We start from the raw sequence: 27,846 nt of genomic DNA on the forward strand, positions 1-27,846 counted from the left end.
CATTCTGCAATATTGGCAGAATTGATCAGTTGCAAAAAGAGACCATATGGCTCTCAAAGTCTGAAATATTATCTGGCCAGGCAAAACTATATATATAAAAAAAAAGATAACTAAGTGAAAAAATATATTATCTGGGCCTTTACAGAAAAAGTTTGCAGTGTCCTGCTCTAATCCATAACTGCCAACCTGCAGTTCCCCCAGCCTCACCACACTCCTGCTCCGGGGCAAAAGTCAGGAAGAAGCAGACTTAGGATGCCTTTCCTGCTTATGAGCACCAGTCCTGGTCCTGTTTTAGAAAGCTGTATTATCCTGCCAGCTTCAAAAACTAGGAAGAAATTCCCCCAACATGCATCCTGAACAAAGATCCCAAAACAGGAGAGAGGGAGGTGCTCTGCTTTCCACATTCCACACTGAAGGAGCTGTGGCATCACAGTTCTCCACCCACACCATCCTGTGTCTCCCCTTTTGAGCTTCTATTTCCTCTGCTGGGAAAATGCTTCCTTCCCTCTTTGCTGGGGTAACCATTTCAAGAATCAGTTCAGACATGACTGATGCCTTCCTTCATCTCTCACAGATCCTCTCCTTAGAGGTTCCTGGTTCCTTCAAGCTCTCATTACATCCTGGGTTGACCTCTAACATGGTCCCTACCATATGACATTCAAATTATTAGTAGATGAGTTTCCCTAATATGACCATGAGCTTTTCAAGGACAGGGCATGGCCCAAGGGCAAGGACCATGTCTCAGTCATTTTTGAATTCACAGCATGCATGGCAGTGCCGAGCACACAGTGGACACTCAGTATATACCACTTATTGAACTGCACTGAACACTGGTGGATTAGTCAGCTCAGGCTGCCATAACAAAATACCACAGACCGGGTGGCTTAAACAATGGAAATTTATTTTCTGGAGGCTGGAAATCCACGATCGAGGTGCCAACAAGGTTGGTTTCTACTGAGGCCTCTCTCCTTGGCTTGCAGATGGCTACCTTCTGGCTGTGTCTTCACATGGCCTTTTCCTCTGGGCTCCCATGGAGAGACAGATCTGGTATATCATCCACTTTCTTTTTCCCCACATCTCTTTAGCATATACTAAATTCTCACAAATATTTAGTTCTATCTCTGGGCTCCCTAGTCTGATGCATAAATTTGTCCATTTAATGTACTACACTGTTTGAATTATTGTAGTTTTATATTAGCTTTTAATATCTAGTAGAGTTAGTCCCACCTCACTGCCTTCTTCAGAAGTTTCCTGGCTGTCCAAGTTTGTTCATTTTTCATGTGAACTTTAAAACCAGCTTATTCCATATCCTCTTCCACCAAATCTCGGTGATTTTATTCATCATGTTAAATTTATAGATTAGTTTAAGGGCATTTATATTTTATGATGTTAAGTCTTCCTATCCAAGTTCATGGCACACCTTTATATTTGTTCAAGTTTATTTTGTATCCTTTAGTAATATTTTAGTTTTCTTCAATAAGTATTTCACATTCTTGTTTTGTTGGTAACTAGGTTTTTTTTTTTCCCCTCTTTTGTTTCTAATGTAAATGGGAGTTCCCCATCTCCATACCTGTTAACTGCTTGTTGTTTGTATACATGAAGATTTTTGATTCTGTATATTTATTTTGTACCCAGACATTGTATGAAATTCTCTTATTGTTTGTAATATAATTTATTTGGGTGCTCTAGATGTGTAATCATATTGTCTGAATATAATGATAACTTTACCTTCTTTCCTATTTTATATCTGTTAATTTCCTTTTGAATACTTGCTTGGGCTAATACCTCAAGAACAATATTAAATGATAGTGACAATAGTGTCATCATCTTATTTGCAACTTTAATGAGATTGTTTCTAGTATTCATTAAGCATGATGCTGACTTTTGAGTTGCGATAGATACGTTGTATTATGATAAGGAAGGACCTGTCTTTTCTCGTTTTCTTAAGAGTTTTATTAAGAATATATGTTGAATTTTATCAAATGCCTTTTCAGCATTTATGAAGAAAATCATTAGGATTTTTTCCTCCTTAAATCTATTAATATAGGTGAATAAACTTTCTGAAACTTAATCATGCTTTTATGCTGGAAATATACAATGTCATTTTTTTAGGTATAATTGACATATAACATTAGATTTATTTCAGGTGTACAATATAATAATTTGATTTTTGTATATATTGCAAAATGATCACCACAATAAGTCTCATTAACATCTGGCACCATACATTAGTTACAAAAAAATTTTTTTTTCTTGTGATAAGGACTTTTAAGATCTATTCTCTTAGCAACTTTTAAGTATGCAATACAGTACTATTAACTATAGTCACCTTGTTGTACATTATATCCCCATGACTTAACTATTTTATAAGTGGAAGTTTGTACCTTTGACTCCCTTCACCCATTTCTCTCACTCCCCAGCCCCAGCTCTGGCAACCACTAGTCTGTCACTGTATCTATGAACTTGGTTTTGTTGCTATTGTTGTTTTAAATTCCACATGTAAGTGATATCATATGGTATTTGGCTTTCTCTGACTTATTTCACTTAGCATAATACCCTCTAGGTCCATCCACGTTGTCACAAATGGCAAGATTTCATTTTTCTTATGGCTGAAGAGTATTCCATTGTGTGTGTGAGTGTGTGTGTGTGTACCATATCTTCTTTATCCATTAATCCATTGATGGACACTTGGGTTGTTTCCGTGTCTTGGCTATTGAAAATAATGTTACAATGAACATGAGGGTGCAGATATCTTTTTGAACTAGTGTTTTTGTTTGCTTCAAATAAATACCTAGAAGTAGAATTGCTGGATCATATGGTAGTTCTTCTTTAATTTTTTGAGGAACCTCCATACTGCTTGCCATACTGGTTGCACCAGTTTACATTCCCACCAACAGGGCACAAGGGTTCCTTTTTCTCCATATCCTCACCAACATTTGTTATTTCTTTCCTTTTTGATAATAGCCATTCTAACAAGTATAAGGTGATATCTCATTATGGTTTGGATTTGCATTTCCCTGATGATTAGTGATATTAAGCATCTTTTCATGTACTTGTTGTCTCATCCTCTTCTCATAAGGATGCCAGTCTTATTTGATTAGTGTCCCACTCTTATGACCCCATCTAACCTTAATTAGCTTTTTAAAGGTCCTATCTCCAAAGTCACATTGAGGGCTAGGGCTTCAACCTATGAATTTTGGGAGCACATAATTCAGTCCATTAAGCTAGTGAACTTGAATTTAGAAAGTAGGGGGTCAGGTATTGACTTTACCTGAACCTAATTGACTGCTTTTGGGCAGCAAGTCCATTATCCTCTAGGAGCCTCAACTTCATCTGTAACATGTGGCCAATTTTATGGGGCTTTTGAGACGCTGAAATGAGATCATGGCTGGTGGACATTTTATGGACTATAAGTTCCTACACAATAATAATGATAATTATTTCTTCTACTAATATATCATCTTGCAGTTTACAATGTGATTTTTTTAAATTAATTTATTTATTTGGCTGCATCAGGTCTTAGTTGCGGCACACGGGATCTTTTTGTTGCAGTGTGCCGGCTCTTCATTGCAGCGTGCGGGCTTCTCTAGTTGTGGTGCACAGGTTCTAGAGAGCGCGGGCTTAGTTGCCCCATGGCATGTAGGATCTTAGTTCCCTGACCAGGGATCAAACCCTTGTCCCCTGCATTAGAAGGCAGATTCTTAACCACTGGAAGTCCCTACAATGTGATTTAAAATGCATTGTATCATTCAACATAACATGCAAGGAATTATTATTGTTATTATTACTACATGACTACCTAAAAGGGAAATTTGTTTAAAATTCATACCCACTCTTGCAGAAAAGATTCAAGGCAGCTCATGATGAAAACACTCATATTTAAGAGGGAATTACCGGGACTTCCTTGGTGGCACAGTGGTTAAGAATCTGCCTGCCAATGCAGGGGACACGGGTTCGAGCCCTGGTCCAGGAAGATCCCACATGACGCGCGACAGCTAAGCCCATGTGCCACAACTACTGAGCCTGCACTCTAGAGCCCCCGAACCACAACTACTGAGCCCACGTGCCACAACTACTGAAGCCCGCGTGCCTAGAGCCCATGCTCCACACCAAGAGAAGCCACCGCAGTGAGAAGCCCGCGCACCGCAACAAAGAGTAGCCCCCACTCGCCACAACTACAGAAAGCCTGCGCGGCAATGAAGACCCAACTCAGCCAAAAACAAATAAATAAATAAATTAATTAATTTTTAAAAAAGAGGGTGTTACCTGTTACTTCTCACAGAGGCTGCAGAAAAGGCCCAGGAAGCTGTTGATGAAATGAATGACCACCAGGAGAATCTGGAGGAGGCTGATGCACAGAAGGGCGGAGAAGAAGCACACGTGCCAAATGACAGCTTTAGAAGGCTCCAGGCAGACAGAGTTCCAGAGTGAATGGTCATACAAATAATTCCTATCCCCAAAAATAAGGAGATCAGGGGTTGGAATAAGTAAGAAAATCCCAGCAACCTTGATAGAAACCTGGGTTCTCCCTCAGCTCTGGTCGTAGGACTAGACTTTTGAGGGTGACTATTGTTGTATTTGCAATTTTCTGAGCATCAGAGAAGCAAGATGCTAGAACGCATGACTAAAAGGAGTTTGTAGTCCATTTGTGTGTCTTTCTTTCTCTGAAGAGACTGCAAATCCAAGTTTCCATCCATTTACCTGTTACGCAGGTCTTTGAATGGGTAACCATGTTTCCAAGCCTGTGTCTGATTGAACGGTGAAACATCGAACATGCAAAAAGGACCATCTTTCAGGGCTACTCCAGAAGTGATAAAGCAAATCAAGGCTCCAAGAAAAGCCAGGCCACTTGACAGCAGAGCAGTAAGCATCTGCAGAAGGAGAGAAGAAACAGTGAGCCTGAGAGGGGGTCATGACTTGTGGGCTGATCTGGACAAATCTAACTTCTCTGGTGCTCAGGCCTTCCCCAGTCATGGGGATGATCCTACCCACAGCACCTCCTTTAAAGCATAGCCAAGGTAGGGCTGGCTGATGAGGGGTCACTGGGTAGAGCCAGGAAGGGGTAGGAAAGAAGGAATGGAGAAGGGGGAGACACTGGCACCTGGTCCCAGCAGCAGGTTCAGCCTGATTCAGCAGGCTCTTCAGAGCTTCTCAGCAGATTGGCATCAAAAACTTTGTCACTCAGACTGCAGTCATTCAGTCTCTGGCTTAAAGGGTCAGACTGGTTATTGCAAGCCCCCCTCTGACCCTTTTAAAAGAAAGCTGTATTTTTTCAAAAGTTCCAAGCTGCCATCCCTGATTCCTCTCTTTCTCAGATCAAGCATGAAAGGAAGGAAGGGAGGAAGAGGGGAAAGAAGGAAGAAAAGGAGGGAGGGAGGGAGGGAGGCAGAGACAGAGAGAAATTACAGTCAACTCTGAAATGACTCTAGTTCTGTCATTGTACTTTTCTAGTCTGTGCACCACTCATTTCCTTCCCAAAAGATAGCAATGTGTTTATTTCCTTGGCAGGATTCTAACTTCCAGACTGGTTTCTTTCTCAGGATACTAGATTTTTTTTTCTCCTTCCCCCAAAATACATATTTTAAAATTTTAAATAAAACATATATATATGTGTGTGTGTGTGTGTATATATATATATATATATGTATATATATATATACACAGTTTTTACACAGAATCAGAGTCATTTTCCCACTGATGTCAAACTGGTTTAGAACTCGAGAGGGGCTGCAGAAAGCTGTGTAGTAAGTTCTGACTCTAAGTTAAAAGATTCAAGATGAATTAGTCTGACATAAGCCTAGGACAGAGGTTCTCAAAATGTGGTCCCTGTCCCAGCAACATCACATCACCTGGAAACTTGTTAGAAATGTAAATTTCCCCCCCCCCCTCCCCATCTTGCTCCACCCCAGACCTACAGAGTCAGAAACTCTGGGGGTGGGGTCCAGCAATCTGTGTTTTAACAAACGCTGCAGGGATTCTGATGCACACATTCAAGTCTGAGAACCACTTGCCTAGGGGAAAACCAGACATGACTGAGAACAGATAGTGAATGAAATGTGTGGGTGTTTCTATTTAATTCTTTAACATATAATTCTGAATCAGCAGGGTTCCCACCCAACATGTGGGCTGTAGATATCAAAGCAGGATGCAGAGTTACTGTAAAAAGACCACAAATTCATGTGTCTGAGACTGAATGAGCAATATATCTTATACATTTATGTACTGAGATTTTTCAAATATATATATAGATGTTGCTGTAATTAATAAAGTGCAAATTTATTCTGGGCCTCAGCTTCATTACCTGTAAAATGGAGAGGTTAGACTAGAATCTAGCCATCAGATGATCTCTGGAGAATCTTTCAGCTCCAAGGAAAATTAAGAAAAATAGCCAGGAAATTTTCTATCAATGACACATGACTACAATGTACATAACTCATGTCCGTATTGTTCAATAGGCTAAAACTAATAAGAACAGTTCATGTATAGCTGAATCGCTTTGCTATATAGCAGAAATTAACAGGACATTGTAAACTATACATCAATAAAATAAAAAAGAACAATTCCTCACATGTGTGTAGACATTTATGGTTCATTAAGCACTTCCTCCCTGGACTTGATCCTGTTAACTTTCATTTTACAGAAGGATCTGAGATTCAGAAAACTTGCCCAAAAGCTTAGGGTTTTTAGACCCTTAGAGAGGTACGGTCAGGACCTGACTTCAAAGCCCAAGACTGAAATTGTCTCTTTATCACTCTGCCTCTAAAGTAATAGAATGTGGGGACATTCTAGGTATTAGAAGAGTGGAATCGGGTGCTTACACTTCGGCAGGGCCCACTCTTACTGAAGCAGCCATATCTCCAGCCCGTCAAGGAGATGAGGGTAGCTGCAGTGAGAACCTGGGGGAAGAGGGAAGAGTGTTAAAAAGAGATTGGGTAATTTACATCTCTAGCTGCCACCTGTGGCTGTTGAAATAGAGTGGTTAGACATCTCACATGGACTTAATTACCCTACCTTTCCCAGAGGGCTTGGCATTGACTGTTGGGACCCAGTTTTGGATGACTAGCCTGATGTGACTCTATGGATGGCAACGTTCACACCAAGCCTGCCTAGTCCAAAATTCAGCAACATTTGACCAGTCTTCCTAGAGTCTTCTATCCCTTGGAGCTGCTATAGACCCCACAGTCAGCTTGTTAGTTCAAGCTTTTTTTCAAGGAATCAAAACACTCCCCCCACCCCCACCTCGCTGCTCCACCCCTAAGGGGCACTTTGGGAGTTCACACCCAGGGAACCCCAGACACTTACCATGAGGCCTCCTCCCCAGAGCCCAGAGCCCAGCATGGCATGCCTGCCAATGAGGCCCCTCAACAGGTAGGTCACATCCCAGTTAGGAAAGAGGAGCACTGTGTTGGCCGCAGCAGCAAACAGGGCTGTAGTCCCGAGGCTCAGCCCCAGTATTTGGGAGCAGGTCCGTGAGCATGCCATCACACAGAGAGAGGACAGTGTCCTGGAACCAATGGAAAGAGGGTCATGGTAGCTCTGTTACTGGGAGCTGGTGGGTAGGGGAAACCCCAGGAGCATAGGGTGGGGAGGGGGAAATAGACCAGAGGCACTGTCACCTCCTAGGGTCAGATCAAGAAGAGCCAAGGAACTTGCTTAAAAACTCTGCATATTATAAATATTTCCCAATGGATAGGATTTAATTGCTCCATTTTCTGCCAGCTCCCACTCACATGCACACACACACACACACACACACACACACTCCTCATCCCATCATAATTTGCTTGTACCTCTATTAAAGCCAGTGATTATTTCTACTTGATACAGAAAAACAAAATTTTAAAGGTGTCATCCTCTTGCTTTAAAACACGTCATTTTAAAGATGTCCGCTGTTACCACTTCCATTCAACACTGTACAGGAGGTCCTTTCCAGTGCAATAAGAAAATAAAAAGCAGCAAAAGCCACAGGTATGAAAGAAAGAAGTAAGAATATCATTATTTACAGTAACATGATTATCTGTGTAGAAAATTGTAAGGAATCTATCAAAAAGTTAATAGGTGAGTTTAGCAAGGTTACCGAATAAAAAATTAAATATACAAAAATTCTATTGTATTTCTATATACAAGCAATGATAAATTATAAAAGTTAAAAAACAATATCATTTACAATAGCATAAAAATAGAAAATACTTATGGATAAATTTAACAAAATCTGTGCAAGACCTGTACACTAAAAATTATAAAACATTACTGAGAAAAATTAAAGAAGACCCAAGTAAATGGAGAGATATACCATGTTCATGAATCAAAAGGCTCAATATCAGTGCAATCTCAGTCAAAATCCTAGCAGCGTTCTGTCGTAGAAACTGACAAGCTGAATCTAAATTTACATGGAAATGCAAAAGACCTAGATTTTTCAAAACAATTTGGAAAAGAAGACCAAAGTTGGGGGGCTTACGTCATGTGATGTTAAGACATTATAAAGCTACAGTAATCAAGACAGCAAAGTAATGGTGTATACAGACATGCAGACCACTGGAACAGACTAGAGAATTCAGAAATAGAGCTATACAAATAGGATCCAATGATTTTTGAAAAAGATGGTATTTTAGTGGGAAAAGGAGAGTTTCTTCAACAAATGATGCTGGAACAATCCATATGCAAAACAAAAATATATACTTTGCCTATTACTGGAAACACTATTCAATAATTAACTTGAAATGGACCATGGATCTAAACCTAATAAAAATTTTACAAGAAAACAACAGAGAAAATCATTGGGATTTTTGGTTAGATAAAGATTTATTATATAGAACACAAAGTACAACCTATAAAAAGTGATGAACTAAACTACTTCAAAATTAAAATTTTGCTCTTCAAAAGACACCATTAAGGAAATGAAGAGACAAAACACAGGCTGGGAGTAAATATTCACAATATATATTTTGTAAATATGTATGTGAATGTGACCACATATACATCTGACAAAGGATTTGTATCTAGAATACATAAAGAATTCTTAAGACTCTCCCATAAGAAGACAAACAACTGAGGGACTTCACTGGCGGTGCAGCGGTTAAGACTCCACAATCCCAGTGCAGGGGGCCCAGGTTCAATCCCTGGTCAGGGAACTAGATCTCACATGCATGCTGCAACTAAGGAGCCTGCGAGCTGTGACTAAGGAGCACGCCTGCCGCAACTAAGACCCAGCGCAACCAAATAAATAAAATAATGTAAAAAAAAAAAGAAGGCAAACAATGGTTTTTAAAAATGGGAAAACGATGTGAACAGACACTTCATTTCATCTCACAAAAGAAAAGCTATATGGATGACAACTAAGAACATGAAAAGACACTCAACATCATTAACATAGGGGAGTGCAAATTAAAACCAAAATAAGATCCTACTATATACCCACTGGAATTGTTACAGTTAAAAAGTTGGACTATACCAAGTGTTGGTGAGGATGTGGAACAACTAGAAGTCTCATAGATATGTGGTGAGAATGCAAATGGTACAGCCACTTTGGAAATAAGCTTGGCAGTTTCTTAAACAGTCACTTACCAAATGATCAAGTAATTCCACTTCTATATATTTATCCAAGAGACATGAAAACACATATCCACACAAAGACTAGTACTTGAATGTCCATAAGAGCTTTATTCATAATAACTAAAAATTAGAAACATGGAAACAACCTAAGTGTCCACCAACAGATGAATGAATGAACAAAATATATATATACATACATATATATATATATATATATATATATATATATATATATATATGTACAATGGAATATAATTCAGCCATAAAAAGAATGAAGTTCTGTTACATGCTGCAACATGAATGAAGCACGACAACATTATGCTAATGAAATAAGCCAGACACTAAAGGACAAATATGTATGATTCTACTTATATGAAATATCCAGAATAGGCAAATTCATAGAAACAGAAGGTAGATTAGAGGTTACTAGGGACTGAGGGGAAGGGGGAATGGGGAGTTACTGTTTAATGTTTACAGAGTTTCTGTTTGGGGGTAATGAAAAAGTTTTGGAAACAGGTAATGGTAATATGTAGTTACACAACATTGTGAATGTAATTAATGCCACTGAGTTGTACACTTTAATATGGTTAAAATAACAAGCTTTAAGTTATATATATTTTACCACAATAAAAAATCAATTAAAAATGAGAAATACAAAAAAGTGAGAAATAACTCAAATGTTCATCAATAGGTGAATAGATCAACTGTGGTATATCCATACAATGAGTACTACTACTAGGCAATAAAAAACAATAAACTACTGATACATGCAACAACATGGATGAATCTCAAAATCATGCTAAATGAAAGAAGCCAGAAACAAAAGACTACTCACTGTATGATTCTGTTTATATGAAATTATAAACACTAGAAAAGGCAGAACTAGTGACAGGAAGCAGATCAGTGGTTGCCAGGGGCTGAGAATAGAAGAGGGGATTAATATAAGTACATAAGGAAACTTTTTGAGGTGATAAAAATGTTCTATACCTAGATTCTGATGAATATACAACTATATATATATTGACAAAACTCATCAAACTACTCTTAAAATTGGTGAATTTTATTGTATTTTAATTATATATCAATAAAATTGATTACAAATTAAAATGTCATGTCTAGATAGGTTGTAAAGTGCCTCCTCCACACCTTTACTTATAGCCGTTTCTCCCTTTTAAATTTTCACTGATCTGTGAACTTTTTCTTTTTTAATATGAATTAGAATAGGACTAGTAATATTTGGGTAGACTCATGTCAATGTGGATCTGAAAAAAATCAGTACCATGACATCCCCAAGAAGTGGTTTGTTGCCACTTTGCAATTCAGTTACATGTCTGGCTCAGCTTAAGGCTCTTGACGCTCCCCTCCTAACACACAGCTTTGCCCATAACCAGAAAATATGTATAGATCAAAGCCGCCACCTCAATCTCTCTTTTACAAATATACATACACCTACATATATAATGAAATATTTCAGAGTTGAAGAATTAAGCATAATGTATATAATATATTTGCTCTTGCTAGTTGTGTGGAATAATTGAACACCACCTATGTAAACACAACTGGTTTACAAAATAGATTCTTACCACTAATACTATTGAAGCCCCAGGTGTGCCCTCTCTATCATCTTCCTGTACTCCTTCCTGGGAACGACTATCTTAAATTTCGATTTTATCATACATTTTTAAAAACGGTTTTACAATTTATGAACTTAATTAAAAAAAAAAACAAACTTGATTAGCCTAGGTTTTTTTTGTTTGTCCAGACTTCAGCTTATATAGAGACTGGTGTTAGACACAGCACTGAGCAGGCCATTTGGTTGGGGCAGGAAAGGGGGTGCTCTTGTCCTGCCCGCCCCTACCCCCTTTCCCCAGCCTCCTCAGCCTTTGGTGACATTTGCTTCCCTAATCTCAGAGCCCAAACTCATCTCAGCTGTTCCTCCCAGCAGGGAACTTTCTGACGCAATTGCTAATATTTTAGTGGGATGAGTTGCCTTCACCGTGTGCCCTCTCCACAGGGTATTGGCTCTCTAAGCCATGTTTCTGAAACGGTGAATAAAATAACTCATCCCTGATGAAAGGAAGTTCGGGTCTCTGTGGAGGGGGGCACACGCTGGAGGAGTTGGGGGTAGGATATGGAGGAAGAGTGGCCCTTACTCCAAGGATACAAGGGGCCTGGAGGGAAGAGGGGGCACCAGGAATCAGGAGGGTTGGTCTGTCCCTTCCCCTGCCCCCTCCCTCAGGGGCCCACCACAGAGACCTCTTTTCCTGAAGTGTCCTCCAAGCCGGTATGGTACCGGCTGCTTCCTCCACAGGTCCTCAGGGTGAGAAGCCTGCTCCGCTGTCAGCGGGCCGGGCATCTGTATGATAACAACCCCCCCCAAACAGGTTGTGATGCAGCCTCCCTCCCCAGACCTTCCTGCCATTGAGAGCCGAGCTCTCAGTGTGTGTCCAGGGTGTTAGCAAGTAACGACTTTAACCCACATGCCTCTCAGATGACTGACATTTTGTCAGGGGCCCAAGAAAGGACTGGTGTGTGGTTGGACATTGAGGCACACTCTAGACCACCGGCTGGAAGAACCTTTTGTTCAGGAATGCCTTCAGCCTCCTTTGAATCATTCCACCTATGAGTAAGGCCTGTCTAGACAATAGATCACTGACATGAACCTCCCCACCCCGACAATCTCTTCTTTGGAAATTTTTCTTATCAGGAAAGAGTTTTAGAAGGGAAACTAAAAGATATGAACGTGCAGAGGGAAAACTAAGTTGAGCATGGCCTTTGGGATGAGTGGGATTCAGAGAATCCTGGCTGTCCTACTAATCTGCTAAAAGCACTTGCTGTGCTGCTGCATCTAGGAGGGCTGTGGCTCAGTTGGAGTTTCACTTCCTCCCCTTGATTTGTTCCCCTAGAAATCACAACATTCTGAGAAATGCTTCCACAAATGTGAGCCAGGAGATTAGCAAAGAGTTTGGCTAATTTGATATCTGAAGAGACAAGCAGGATCATAAGGTAAAACCTTACAACCAGGCTTTAGGGGAGCCCTGTTCTAACCTGAGATCCTGGCTGGGTGAACAAATCATTACTTAGATGTCTGGGCAACAGTTTAAGTGATCAGCTGAGTCATATAGAGGAAGAGGCTTTAAATTCTGTGTGTCTCTCTACCTAACTCATCACCTAGCCAGACCTTTATCATTCTTTCATCAGTCAAATATTTATTGTGACCACTATCTGCCAGGCACTATTCACTCTGGTGAACCAGAGACAGACTCTTCTCTTGAGGAACTTAAAGTCTGGTGGGGACGCTAACCAGGCAATGAGCAAGTGTGGAGCAGAACGGTCCAGCTAAAGGTGTGATGGAAGCACTGGAGGATTGCCTAATCCTATCTGCAGAAGCAAGGCGGAGCCTCCTGGAAGGAGTGTCGTCCGAGCTAAAACTTGACAACAAGGCATTAGACGGGCAAAGTTGGGAAGGGAAAAGTATTCTAAGCATGTGTAAAGGCCTGAAGTTGATAGACTGAGGCAAAGAGATGTTAAACAAATTGCCTGAAGTCACACAGCTGCTCGGTGGCTGAGCCAGATCTCCTTTGAGTTGGAAGTTTGTGCTCTTAACTGCTAGACCAAACTATTCCCTGGCCATCCCCTCACTGGGCCCTTCCATTTCTGCTTACCTGCATCCGGTGGCAAGAATCAGGATGGGAGAGAAAGAACCTGGAGAAGGGCTCTGTGTTCAGAGTGGGCCTGAACTCCTGTGGCCTCAGCTGGAACTCCTGCAGGTTTGGACGGGAGGCTCCTCTTTCAGGACTCCTACAGAGGGCCAGAGAGGCGCTATTTATATGTGGAAGTCACTCAGGCGTGTGGGTGTGTGTGTGTGTAGGCATGCATGCCCGCACACCGCTGCCCACAGGCCTGCAACAAAGGAGCTTTCCTCTTCCTGAAGAGCCCTCTCCTGATGACCCACCATCTACTCATTTTCATGTGACCCTAAGAAAGGAACCAGGAGGCATGGCCTCGTGAGCTAAAATGCCTTAATGAGTCAGAGGATGCACCCATGAGAAATACCTTATCCTCCTTTCTTTCCCAAGCAGCGGCACTTTTTCACACACTACCGGCCCGTATCTGTTTCGCTCACTGCAGAGTTTGGGCTCTTTGGAAAAACAGCACCAAGCAGGGCGGCCATCATTTTTTCCTTATCATCTTCCTTATTTTGCTCTTAGCTATGGTCCGTTTAATAGCTTTCTAACTTTTTTGTTCAAGCTCTAGGCCACCATCATCTGTACCACCATTTTAATGATACTGAAACGAGAGTGTCTGCTGTAAGATAAGCCATTGAGCTGGGAACAGAAATACCTTCTAAAATCTGAGTGATATCTGGCATTCTGTCATCAAATCATTCTAATTGCCTAACTATGAAATGTTCTAACAGACACTGCAAATAAAATCCTTTTTGCTAAGCTGAGAAGAAAAGAGAGGACTAACCCAGGAGAGGCATCTTGCATCTTATTTAATTCTCAGAATAAACTTGTGAGGTAGGCATTATTTTATAAATGATAAACCAAGGCCCAGATTATTACTGAGGCTCAGTGAACTACCCAAGTTCACATAGCTAATAGGTATTTGTAGCAGAAGTTGAGACCCAGGTCTCTTAGGTGCCAAAGCACCATAGTACTGCCTCCAAAAAGATAGTTGGAATCTGGGTTGGGAAAAAAAATATCTCAAGCATCAATATGTGGGGCTGTATAGAGTGTAGAGTTAGATGACATAGGATCATTTTCCTTCAACTTCACTCACTGTTACTCTGAGCAAGTCAAATTTCTCTGGGCTATAATCTCTTTATCTGCATGATGAAGCTAACCTAGTATTTATTTTACTTGCTTTAGGTCTGTTGTAAGGATCTAATGACATAGTTTGTAAATGTGTTTTATAAGGTGAATAAATGTTTCTTCTTAATATAAAGCTTGTGAGCCCTCGCCTAGTATCCTCTATCAAAATTCAATTCTCTGGGGAGATACAAGAATTCATTTGGGCTCTAAATGATTCCCTTTTACGATGAAAATGAAAACTGGATCCTATTTTTTTTTTTTGAATTTCATTTTATTTTTTATACAGCAGGTTCTTATTAGTCACCCATTTTATACACATCAGTGTATACATGTCAATCCCAATCGCCCAAATCATCCCACCACCACCACCACCCCCCCGCCGCTTTCCCCCCTTGGTGGCCCTACGTTTGTTCTCTACATCTGTGTCTCAATTTCTGCCCTGCAAACCAGTTCATCTGTACCATTTTTCTAGGTTCCACATATATGCGTTAATATACGATATTTGTTTTTCTCTTTCTGACTTACTTCACTCTGTATGACAGTCTCCAGATCCATCCACGTCTCTACAAATGACCCAATTTCGTTCCTTTTTATGACTGAGTAATATTCCATTGTATATATGTACCACATCTTCTTTATCCATTCGTCTCTCGATGGGCATTTAGGTTGCTTCCGTGACCTGGCTATTGTAAATAGTGCTGCAATGAACATTGGGGTGCATGTGTCTTTTTGAATTACAGTTTTCTCTGGGTATATGCCCAGTAGTGGGTCATATGGTAATTCTATTTTTAGTTTTTTAAGGAACCTCCATACTGTTCTCCATAGTGGCTGTATCAATTTACATTCCCACCAACAGTGCAAGAGGATTCCCTTTTCTCCACACCCTCTCCAGCATTTGTTGTTTGTAGATTTTCTGATGATGCCCATTCTAACTGGTGTGAGGTGATACCTCATTGTACTGGATCCTATTTAATGAACTTTTCAATAGTGGTTTACCAGCTTTTGTGTCAGGCACATATACATCTGCATACATAGAAATTTCACACATAGAAAGCAGCTCACATACAGTTTAAAAGAATATTAATAACATAATTATTCCTTCTCATATATATGCATCAAGGGTTTTCTCAGTACTGTTTGCATCATTAGTAAAATCTCTGTGCACAGAGATGATGTGTGTTACTCCATCCAGTGCATGAATTAATTCATTAATCAAGTGCTTCCTGAATTCCTACCATGTTCTAAGCTCTATGCTAGATTCTGAGTCTACAGAGCAGAATAAGATACAGCAGCCTCTACCCTCAAGGATCTCACAGTTGTGGGGAAGAGGCATATAAACAGCATAGGTAAATAAAAATGCAGTGGGAAGTGGGCAAAGATTTTTTTAAACAGGACACAAAAAGCAGAGACCATAAAGAAGAAGATTGATAAATGGAACTTAAAATCAAGAACCACTCTTCATCAAAAGACATTAAGAGAGTGAAAAAGCAAACTATAGACAGGAGAAAACATTCATAATACATATATCTGACAAGTGTCTCATGCCTGGAATTATGAAGAATGCCTACAAACCAGTGAAGAAGAAGACAAAGAACCAGTAAAAACTGGGCAAAACAACTTGAGCAGGCACTTCTCAAATGGCCAATAAGTATATGAAAAGCTCTAACTCGTCATGAAAATGCAAATTAAAACCACAGTGAGATACTACCAAACACGTAACAGAATGGCTTAAATTAAAAATGTTGATGAGAATGTAAAGCAATTGGAACATCGCTGGTGGGAGTGTAAATTAGTAGGACCCCTTTGGTTAAATGTTTAGCAATATCATTTACCCAAATTAAATACTCACCTACCCTATGACCCAGCAATTCCAATCTGAGGTATAACCCAGCAAAGGAAAATGATGGAATTTGGCTTTAACACCTTCAAGTGCCAAACTTAGTTGGGGCTGGTGAGGGCAACTTTAAGTCCTTGTTCCTTAGGGTAAATTTGTGACAATTAATTCAATGATTAATTTGATGAACAAGAGCCTTCTTTTAGAAACTATATGCTTGCAATAAAGTTTTACTAAGTAAGGCCAGCTTAGGTCAAATTCTTCATTCCCCTGTGGTAAGCCCTCTATGGTCACAGAGGCCTGGTCACTGCCATGAAAGAACTAAACATTACCTTCTTACAGATATGTTAATAATATTAGAATTTGGCTCTATTGGAGACACAGCTACTAGTTATCACTTGGTTGGTGATATTTCTAGGGGAAAGTAAATGGGAGTCTAGGGTGGGCACAAATGAAGAATGGGGCCTGGGTGGGAAAACAAGTTGCCTAATGCCATTAAAGGCTTCCCAAGGCCGAAAGGCTTGCGAAAACAGGACAGACAGATGTCCCATTCTGGGGGATATTGAGAGGTCTGGAGTTGGGATTTGAGCAAGGAATAGAGGAAGTTGAGAAAATGGAATTCACTGGTAGAGGGAAAGGGAAAAGATAATGACAATCAGGCCAGTGTTTCCCAAGTAAGAGTGACAGACTAATCAGCTTCCTCCTCGGTGGGCTTCAGCTTTGACTGACAGCTGACTAAACAAGAGAGCACATTTTCCTCAATTGGAGAGAGAAAAAAAGGAAGATAACTGATGTTGAAAGAGCTGCCATTTACACCAGTCCACTGAAGAGGAAGTTTGGGATTTTTTCCTTTTTTCTTCATTAGTATAAAAATATTACAAACTTCAACCCACTCAAATTAGGCTTCCATCTCCAACATCCCATTGAAACTGTTCTTGGTCTCCAATGATTTCTTGTGTCTAATGAACACTTGGCCCCTAGGCAGAATTAGATAGTTGGCCACTAGATGCTTTTTGAACATTCTCACTCTTGGCTCCCTTGACAACCCACTCTGGTGTTTCTTCTCCCTCACTGGCCTCACCTCCTAGACGGGGCCTCTTCATGTTGGTCATCTCCAGGCCTGGGTTCTGGGCCCTCTTCTTTAACTTTCTTCTGAGTGACCTCATTCTTTCTCATGGCACTGAACTCCATCTATAGCGCTGATGATTTCTCAAATCTCTAAGTCCAGTTCACCTCTCTTCCTAGCTTCAGAATCACGTGTCCAACTTGCTATACTACACCTGCACTTGGAAGTGCTGCAATTAACACATCCAAAATGATTTCTATCCCACCAAATCTGCTTGATCCCCCAGTCTTCCTGCCTCAGGAATGATACTACTACCTATCCACTGCATGAAACTTGAGTCATTCTTGATTTCTCCTTCCTTCATTGCCCCACATCTAATCCAACAGTTAAGTCTTTAAATTTCTACCTTAAAATGCATCTCTAATCTGTATACTACTTCCCAGTTCCATTGCCATGACACTGATCCAGGCAATTTCCATTTTGTACCCTGATCATTGCAATAGTCTTTACTCTTGCTCTTGTGCAATCCACCCTCCACACAACAATGGCTTCTTGTTATACTCTATATGAACACTATATGAACTCCTTACCGGGCCTAATAAGGTGTTGTATGATCTGGCTTTTACACATTTTATGCCACTCCCTTTGCTCACTAATGCAAGACACATTGGCCTTCTCTCAATACCTCGGATACATCAAAAACTTTCCTGCTCCACAGCCTTTGCATTTGTTGTTCTCCTTGGAAGTTTTCCTCCTACTCTTAGCATGGGCCACCTTCTTTTCATCCTTCAGGTGTCAGCCTAAATGTTAACTCCCCAACATCCTAGTTAAAGCAGAATTCTCTACTGGCTCCTTTTCCAGTTTTGTTCACAGTGTTTGAATCAAATCTGTATTTTTTCATTTGTTTACCGTCTGTATTCCTAACTAAAAAGAAAGTTCTTTGAGGGCAGGGGCTGTGTCTGTTTTGCTCATCACGATCTCTCATAACTCCTGGTTTTTCTCCCATTAATTTAGTAATTACTTTTTTTCCTTCACTTGAGTCCTTAGTCATTCATTAGTCACTGCTGGTCTGAAAGACTAGACTCTGCTTGAACTGCCAATATGTCAAATACAGAATCTTACTTTCCTTACAAGGCTAGCTAACCCAGTGATTTCATGAATAGTTCAACCAACATTTATAGAGCATTTATCATGAACGTTCAACATGTTAACTAAGAGCAGAGAAGAAGCTAACAAACATTACCCTTGACAACCGGACTATGAACTAACCTTTGTCAATAAATACTACAGTGTGCTAAACATGAGAATATGAGAGCAAGCAAACCTGAATTGTATTAACAAAAGTAGCATCCAGAGTCTTACCTCACAAAAACAATAATGCAAGAAAACTAATACTGAAAAGTTTTTGATTTTATTTCCAAGATCAAATATTACAACAGGACATTTACATGTATTTATAAAAAAATGCAGCAGTTGAATTTATAGATCAGAGGTTTCCTTGAGTTTGGTCCCTCTCTCAGCACAGTGAGCTGATGTCTTCAAAAGACTTCCCTCCCTCCCCAACCCCAAATGTCCCACCGCCCCCCTCCCCAATTCAAGTTGCAGTATCAATATAAAGCAACTGGGTACAACACAGCAAGAATATTCACAATTTGGTACAGCCAAAACCAGAGGATCACCAACTGAGAGAAAGATCCTCATTTTAGAAATTATTTACCTATAGACTATGTGTATCTATAGATATATCACACCCAGTTATCTAAGATTTCCCTGGTTTTAGAGCAAGTGGAAGTTCCATTGAGTCTTAGCCAGCAGTTACAGCTCTGCTTTATCTAACGGCTTGTTTTTCTCCTCCTACAAGTTTAGATTTTCTACGGCCTCCATATGTCTTCAAATTTAAGGCTTTCCCTAGCACCTTTATTATCACTTACTAGAAATACAGGAGGGTCTCTAGTGTGTCTTCAACAAAAAAATTTAGTGGATGATCCAGTTGCCCCTTTCTCACAGGTCCCAAAGCCTTCTTCCCACTCTTGAGAAGAACCGCAGAAACAAATATGTCCTAGCACCACGGGATTAAAGCCCAGAAAACTGAGAACTATACATATGTGCATTTTAGGGAGCACTTGCCAGAAACATTACAATAGAAGCACTGTCTCTGTCCATTATCTTCTTGGATTCAATAACAAAGTTACACTACAGATTAAATTTAGAGCCTGTCCTGCATTAAGAATGCAAATCTCACTAAGACCACCACTTTATCCAGAATAAGGTGAGTACACAAACATCCCAGGGAACTTCTAAACACTGTGAGAAACTGCTTGAGAACACTAAAGCAAATACCCTAAGTTGACTTCACTCAAGCCCCCAACCCACCCCCATCCCTATCCCCAAATTTCATTCCTTGGTTAAACTTCTCTGAATAAGATGCGAAGTGAGGTTCGGAAAATGACATGGAAAATGTTTAAAAAACACAGTCAGTGAAGACATGCCAGAACTGGACATCCCAGATGATTCAGAACGCATTGTTCAAACTAAACTCATACAAAGCATGCACAGAAGCCTACAAACACTCCTGAGTGTTTCCATGGAACAATCAATACCTACTTTGTTTCTTAAAGGGTTAAAAAAAAAAAAAAGACACCAGGTCCTTAGAAGTTGTTAACAATCAAAAGGAAAACCATTCTAGAAAGAAAGATTCTTAAGAGTGAATAAAATTGTGTCTAAAATTCATGCCAAAGCTTGGCTGGAAGCCCCTCAAAGTCTAAGTATTGTGTTAGCATCAACTGGTACTCATTTCTCTACATTTAAGACTAGAGGATTATCTCATAGCTTTACTGTCTGTTTCCCAGCAAGTTTTAAATACCCTTTCCAAACCGAAGTGACAAACCTAGGAAAGCAACAAGGCCCAAGTCCCCCAACAGGTAAGATAAACAGCCCCTACAAACTTCCTACTCATTAACTGAAAAGTGGAGGTCACATACTCCTTTCATTCTAATTAGCATGTAAGAGGGGATTTTCTGGTGGCAATGGTCACTCCACGTGAGGTTTAACTTACAGGGCAATAAATTATCAAAAAGCTACTGTTAAGAGCATCTGATTATCAGTGTCAAAAACCTATTTATATTTTGAATCACACCATTTACTGATATTTTCCATTATTAAGAACACAGAAGCTTTGAGAAAAGCATACTATAAAGCCATTTTGTTGAAAACAGAAAGATATCCAACTGAGCATCAACATTCCAATGTCATTAACTGAAATATATCCTGGTGACATGTACTTAAAGTCAGTGACCTTGACAGAGGGGAAAAAAAGCACAATGGCAGGGAATGGTTCCAGATCAAGAATTTCTCCCTTATCAGATAAGATGCCCATATTGAGTCTATGAAAAAAGCAAATAGAAAAGATTTTAAGGAAGGGAGAATTCAATTCCAGGTCCGAATTTATCTAATTATTTGAAATGTTTCCCATTTTATTTACCATGTCTAATAAATGAGTGATTCATGGTGGCCCAGTTAGATTAACAACTTCTTTTAATGGAGATAAAAATTTTTCTTATGTTAAGTCCAGCTTATTCTTCCAATTTGTAAACCCAAGTGACCTTATAAGGGATATAAAATCTTAGGGCATTTTGATCTCTGTAGAGGAAATACTACTAGGCAAACAACAAAAACTTGCTGTTTGTTGCAAGAGAATTAAGTACAACAAGGCAGCTTTCCATATTTATAGATTAATACGTGATTGTTCTTAGGCAAAATACTACCATCGGTATTTGTATCTCTAATCCTACAAATAAATCTGGTTATCTTTTGAAAATACAGAAATGCTAAATTATGTTTTATTAAAGTAGTTCATATTAGATTGCTCAACTCTACTTTGAGATCATATGTCAAAGCAAGGCCTGTACCAAAAACTATCATGTTTATGAGAATGACTGAGATTCTAAGCAATACAACTGCATTCCATAGGCCAAAAAAGGGCGGAGGGGTATCATGGAGCTAGCTATTCTATATTTGGAATAAGGATTCTTAGGTAGAGAGAAAATGAGTTATAAAAATGATGTTTGCCTCAAATTCTTTCCTTGTATATTAATTTATGAAAAATGAAAAATGTTACATATTAAAATTTAGAAATGGAATTTCTTAAACACAGCCAATTTTCATTGAAAATCATGACATTTTCTGAGAACAGATGTCAAAAATCAAGAGAATGGAAAAGTAAAATAGAAAATTATATTAAAAGATTTTCTAATTTAAGGGTCTCATTACATCCAATAATTTAACCACGAGATAACTTCATGGGAAAACTACCAAGGTCGTCATAATCTCTATTAAAATAAGCTAGATTCTAAGCTGTCTCTCTAGCAGGATTGATACATAGGTGAATCAAAGACCAAAATAGCCATCACTGAAATACTGAATTTCTACATGTCAGGAGAAATCAATGTCAGGCTTGGTGTTCTCTGTTGGTTATTTTCAGTACTAAAGAACATTCTTACCACCATTCTAAAATGTGTACAGTGCAGTACTAAGCTGCATGGTGAGGCAGTAACTAAAATGCTAAGCAAGGCAAATCAATGAAGTTGAATATTCATAGTACACAGCTGTCTTTAAGTGGTCCTATTGGAAAACTGCCATGTTCACCAGAAGGGTGGGTTCTTCTTACTCTCATTTAGTTTTACACAAGACATTACTTATTCATCAACCCCCATCCCATGATTTACTATTGAGTAGTACTACTGAATACTATTTACTCTCTCTCTTTGGCCCTAAATGAAAGAGGGCCAGAGAGAGAGAGAATGACACCATGGAGATACACTCTATGGGATAAGAAATATTTTAAAAAGTCGACCTAATTGGATCTTGAAACACTTGTTTCTGTCAAAACCAAGTGTGAATTCTACAGCTTACACAAGTCAATTTCATAACAATTGCTCAGCCAGTAAAGTGCTTTGTTTAAGCACACATACAAAATAAAACTTAACTCTGGTGTCAGTGAAATATTTGGTTCTCATTACATTTTAGTCATACTCAACACTGATTAGGAACACAGCATTAAGTTTTAAAAGTAATGAATTATGTTTAAAAGATCATTACTAGATCTGTAACTATTATACTCTCCTTTTTGGAGATTACAGTCATCACAGTAGGGTAGATCAAGTTACTGGGCAAATGAAACCTGGACACAGAAAAAAAAAAGCAAGAACTGATTAACAAGTATACTTTTAATTACTCTAGGGATAATATATAAAATAAAGGTAAGAGACTAAAAGCATTAAATTTTGGAGTGGAAAGGAGTCAGAGATAATCTAATTCAGTGGTCTACAATCTGTAGGTTCCAAGAGTTTCTGCAAAAGGTCTGCAATTCCATATGCACATTTACATTTTCTCCACTTATGGAATTAATGATATTTATACGTAACCCCACAACTCCCCACCACTGCTGAATTTTAAAATTACAAGCCCTTTTACTGGAACAGACTAAGAATTATTGATCTAGTCCAATTCTCTGTTAATTAGAAGCAGAGCTGTTACCCAAGTACACTTATTGCCTACATATAGTGCCCTTTCTGCATATCATATATAATATATTGTACTATACATTTAATTTGTACCTGGGTATAGAAATTAAATCTTTCCTTCACTTTTCAGTAGCAAGTGGCTCCCTCTGGTATTTTCCTAAGTATCCAAGTGAGATCCCTGCTAGCTAAAATCTTTAATCCTGGGATCAATAATTCTTTCCTACTTGGGTACTAGTTATGCCTTACTGTTAAAACATCATGCCCTAAATCTAGTAGTTACAAAAGCTGGAACTAAAGAATACAGGTAAGTCAAAAGAAAATCTGAGCCACAGTGTTTGCCACTTTCCAGTTTTATTTTCCTAACTAAAGCCTACACTATTCTTTACCCTTTCTAGACTTCTATTGTAATTATGGTTCAGTCTCAGAAAGGTAAGCATTTACATATTCTCCTATTATCTCAAGTGTAGTGTCTCTCTCCAACTGGATAAAACAGGCAGGAACTAGATCTTGGATTTCAAGATTTTTCCAACTTTGATTAAGGACTCAAATAATTGTTAACTTATAGAATCAAGGAAGTAGAATTTTATAGGAGATTTTAAAATATATACATAGAAGTTTCAATAATCTAATATAGATGGGATATAGAAAAGATAATTGTATCTTTTCTGAGAAATGGTTAAAAATTTGATAAAATTCTTTTTTATCCTTTCCATTTTTTCTTGGCAAGTAATGCCATAGTTATTTTCCTCTTACATTTTCATCACTGCATCATTTTAAAAAAGCAATCAGTAATCTGCCCCTCAAAATAATGGTGTAAATAAGAATTTATAGGCATAGCACAAATCTCACAAGCTTTAAGGAAAAAAATCAAATGATAACTTACAGAGCCAAACAATGGGAAGATAACCTTTTGAGCAAATTGATTCCTATTGCAGGAGACTACAGCATGGGAGTGAAAAGAGCATGAATGACAATTTTGATTTTGCCACTTACTTACTAGCTGTGACATCCTGAGCAAGTTCTCTGAACTTCAATTTTCTTCCTTATCTATAAAATGGGGAAAATATCCATTTGGTAGAGTTCTTAGGGAGATTAAAGGAGAAAATGCACATAAAGTACTTCACACATGTTAGTTACTCAAAATTAGTTCCCTGTTCTTCCCTCATTTGGCTGTTCTCTTCTCTGGTTCCTTCCTAAATCAAATTCGAAAGACTTCTTGTTACTTTTCCCCCGCTAGTTTTCATTTCATCTCTTTATATTTGTCTCCTGTCATTTACTCTCAAAGTCTATCTTGTTCTTTTCCTCCCTACCTTTTAAGATCTCTTTCAAGCTGTTTCCAATACCTACAAGGAATGACTATTTTTACCTGTCTTACTAACTTCATTTTATCTATTCAATAAAACCTCTCCTCCAAAGAGCTAAGGAATTTGCAGAAGAAATAAGACATACTACCTAAGTGGATTAAGTTCTTGAACAAAGCACAATCCATACTCTTCCTGTGTACAATCCATAATGCCTCCCCCATGGGCCTCTATATCAAGGCCAGGATAATTACACTCCTGCCTCAAAATAAAATAAAATCCTCTAATCTTGTACTCTAAACACTCCAGTTTTATCTAAGTTGGATCAGTACCTCATGCCCTACCTCTTTGATATGCTTACTTATATCACTTTGATTGTGGTCATCTCACAGGAATTGAAGTTGAAAAAGTCACTTTGGTTTCTCATAAATGGATATGCCAGGGCTGAGCTTATCAGAAAGAACTACATCCTATCATTAACAAACATGTTGTCTCAAGTTCTCTACATATGTTTTATAAAGAGAAACTAGTAGGTAAAAGAATGAAACAGAATCCTATGGGGAAAATTCTTGACTTCATATTTTTGACAGATTTGGACTTTAGCTGTGACTTTGCCAAGTGGAGATAGGTGCCATGACAGCACCAAAGCTGAGCATAACCTTATTTCTTACCCTGTGCCTCCCTGAATTTCTAGATTTCTGACCTTATCTACAACCAACAATTTTTTTACCCTCTAATGCACCTTTGTATATAACTCTTTTCTTCAGATAGCAAGTATATTATCCAATTTCCGAGATACAACTGAGGAATTAACATGAAAACCATGCCTCCTCACTAAATCAGAAGCTGCTAGTTAGCCTCGAGAGCCTATGAAAAAAACATCAAAGTGGTATTACTCAGTCACCAATCTAAAGAGAGAACTTTGACTCAAGGTATAAATGAAATTGTAATTATATAAATATATTTATAAATATTTATACAATTATATACTTATACATAAGCACTTACACAGACTTAGAAAAAAATGTAAGAACATTAATTCAATAGGACTCACTGAAGAATAAACAGAATTTTCCATGATTTCCTTGAGGAGATACATAACTCATTCTTTAGAGAGGGTCCCTCAAAGTCCAACCATTAGAAACCGTATTCTCTAATTGTGTACTAGCAACAAGAAGCATGTGTTTTTGTTTTTGTTTTTAATCCCCTAGTTGCCAAGAGAGTGATCTTAAAGTAGATGGGAACCTAAAGGTCTCTGAGCAATAGCAATTTATGTTCCTCAAGCAGAAGAATCAGTCAATCTAAACCCCAATTGACAAAATACGTTCATTCTGTATTATGGTTTTATAACAAGTTAAGGTTCTGATTTTGCCACCAGAGTTACTACTACCCCTTCAGAGGACTCTAAAGCTCAAATTAAGAATTGAGCATAATGTGAAGCTGATGAGTCAAATCATATTATATAGATTCAAGATGGTCTCTTCTAAATAATACTGAAAAAAGCGTTCATCAACTACAATTTGAATGTGGCTTTTGTTGGCAGAAAACACCCACATCTGAAGATTACTGGTAATCTTCCCCACCTCCCTTACTAAATGTTGTCTTATGAATTGATTTTAAAGGTCTTCCACTTAGAGAGGTTTTCAGTTTTGATACCTTTTGCAAGAAACAGCATGAGGAATTAGGCTCATTCAGTCACCAGAGCCTTTTAGAGACTGTTCCAACCAAGGGTAAAAAATGAATCATTATTTCTAACCAAAGGAACATGGTTAGCAACTCTCAGCTGCATCTTTTCTTTTTCCCCTGGGGCATACATTAAGTATGCCTTAAAGTAATAGGACAATCAATAACCATAGTGGTTACAACTACAAGCCACTGTACTCATGATTATTGAACATCTGCCTTCCTATAGATCACTTGTGGACCCAAACAATGGAAGGGCCAAAGGAACTATTATGCTGTACTGGCAAAAACAGCAAGCACCTTCCTATCCCAGTCACCACAATATGCTCACGAAATGTCCATTCCAGGACTAGCAGGATCAAGATAGTTTACAGAGTAATAAAGAAAGCTGTCTCAGGCTAGGATATTGAAAGCCACCCCATGCTACTCACCCTAGTTTAACATTCTTTCTGTCAATAACACATATCATGGAAACAATTCTAGCTGGGAAGATGGGAATCCTTTGAAAAAAATTTTAAATATGATGAGCAATAATTATAAAGGATGCTTTTTCCATGTAAACAAAACCCTGGACACCGTTACACGATATTTCCTACATGAATAATAAAACAAAACATGTGTTAGAGAATTTCTTCTCCCTACTAAACATGGGGCTTACAAAAAAAGGAGGCTGTTCTTATTCTGAATCTAGCCATTCCTTTACCAAAGGAGTCTGAGGAGTAACATTATCATTTGATCCCCAAAAAGTGCCGTGTAAGAGACCACTTATTGGAACATACATTTCCTGCTGCCAGTACTAGGAGGTCTTAGCCTAACACTTCCATTTGGTCACCAGATTAGGTAAGAAAGAGAGAGAAAAGTAGGAAAAAGAAGAAAATGGGAGAAGAGAGAAAAAGAGGGGTGGGGTGGGGTGTGTGAGACTGATTATAGGAGAGAACAAGAAATAAAAGAGAAGGCAGGTGACTTGCTTGCCCAACTTTGGCTCTATGGTCCTATGAGCCAAAATACATACTCAGTGACATGGTATCTCACAGAAAAAGGGAAAAAAAGGGGTAAGCTGAGAGAGGTCAGGCCATGATGTTAATTTCTTTCCTGTACAAAGACAGTCTCTTGAGGACAAAGGCCTGCCTCCTGTAATGTAATATCATAGTCCAGATGAGAGAGTTTCCTTCGAGGGAAGTTGGTGAGAAGTTCAAAACGTTCATTTGGATATCCTTTAGATTGGACATGCTTCACCAAAGCCTATGAAAAATAACAGAAAGACAAAGCTGTTAGACGGAAACAAAAAGAAAGAGCATATTGAAGAATTAAAAATATAACATTCATTTTTAAATCAGATAAAAGTTTAAGTTATTCTTTCAGATAATTGAAGCTTACTCTTATGGAAGGGCCAATATAACCCTTTGGATGGGGAGATACTAAACCTGCACCCAATAATTTAGAGCCATTAAGTGATACTGAAATATACAGGGTTACTACTGTCTCTCCAATAAACAAACCCAATTTCTTCCCTGGTGGCGCAGTGGTTGAGAATCTGCCTGCCAATGCAGGGCACACGGGTTCGAGCCCTGGTCTGGGAAGATCCCACATGCTGCGGAGCAACTGGGCCCGTGAGCCACAACTACTGAGCCTGCGCGTCTGGAGCCTGTGCTCCGCAACAACAGAGGCCACGATAGTGAGAGGCCCACGCACCGCGATGAAGAGTGGCCCCTGCTTGCCACAACTAGAGAAAGCCCTCGCACAGAAACAAAGACCCAACACAGCCAAAAATAAATAAATAAATAAAGTTTAAAAAAAAAAAGAATCTTCCTGCCAATGCAGGGGACACGGGTTCGAGCCCTGGTCCAGGAATATCCCACATGCCACGGAGCAACTAAACCTGTGCGCCACAACTACTGAGCCTGTGCTCTAGAGCCCGTGAGCCACAACTACTGAGCCCTCGTGCCACAACAACTGAAGCTGTGTGCCTAGAGCCTGTGTTCCGCAACAAGAGAATCCACCACAATGAGAAGCCCACACACCACAATGAAGAGTAGCCCCCGCTCGCCACAACTAGAGAAAGCCTGTGCAG

At 39.1% G+C, this 27,846-nt stretch overlaps 2 protein-coding genes across 7 annotated transcripts in view; both read right to left on the reverse strand.

The window, feature by feature from the left end:
* Positions 1-880: 880 nt before the first annotated feature.
* Positions 881-7,494, reverse strand: TM4SF19 (transmembrane 4 L six family member 19). The gene is made up of 5 exons (XM_061193212.1): positions 7,303-7,494; positions 6,819-6,896; positions 4,702-4,871; positions 4,267-4,450; positions 881-1,020 (listed from the first exon to the last, which is right to left on the reverse strand). Exons 1-4 carry the CDS (start codon positions 7,480-7,482, stop codon positions 4,270-4,272), a joined length of 609 nt encoding a protein of 202 aa, XP_061049195.1. The 5' UTR covers positions 7,483-7,494; the 3' UTR covers positions 881-1,020; positions 4,267-4,269.
* A 17,602-nt stretch (positions 7,495-25,096) lies between these two features.
* Positions 25,097-27,846, reverse strand: part of UBXN7 (UBX domain protein 7) — a 63,241-nt gene continuing 60,491 nt past the window's right edge. For all 6 annotated transcript variants that reach the window (XM_061193219.1, XM_061193213.1, XM_061193216.1 and 3 more), the window contains one exon: positions 25,097-27,017. In XM_061193219.1, the coding sequence (XP_061049202.1) occupies positions 26,856-27,017 (162 nt within the window). In that variant the 3' untranslated portion in view covers positions 25,097-26,855. The remainder of the gene's footprint in view (positions 27,018-27,846) is intronic.

The sequence above is a fragment of the Eubalaena glacialis genome, chromosome 6 (assembly GCF_028564815.1).
Source record: "Eubalaena glacialis isolate mEubGla1 chromosome 6, mEubGla1.1.hap2.+ XY, whole genome shotgun sequence".
Taxonomy (NCBI): Eukaryota; Metazoa; Chordata; class Mammalia; order Artiodactyla; family Balaenidae; genus Eubalaena; species Eubalaena glacialis.

What these genes read in the sequence shown, in the direction of transcription:
- TM4SF19 (XM_061193212.1), bottom strand. Translation starts at nt 7,482, where the DNA reads ATGGCATGCTCACGGACCTGCTCCCAAATACTGGGGCTGAGCCTCGGG. An exon ending in AGAGTGGGCCCTGCCGAAGT is followed by an intron (nt 4,872 to 6,818) that starts GTAAGCACCCGA and finishes CTCCTTCTGCAG; the next exon opens with ATGCTTACTGCTCTGCTGTC. An exon ending in TTCAAAGACCTGCGTAACAG is followed by an intron (nt 4,451 to 4,701) that starts GTAAATGGATGG and finishes TTTTGGGGATAG; the next exon opens with GAATTATTTGTATGACCATT.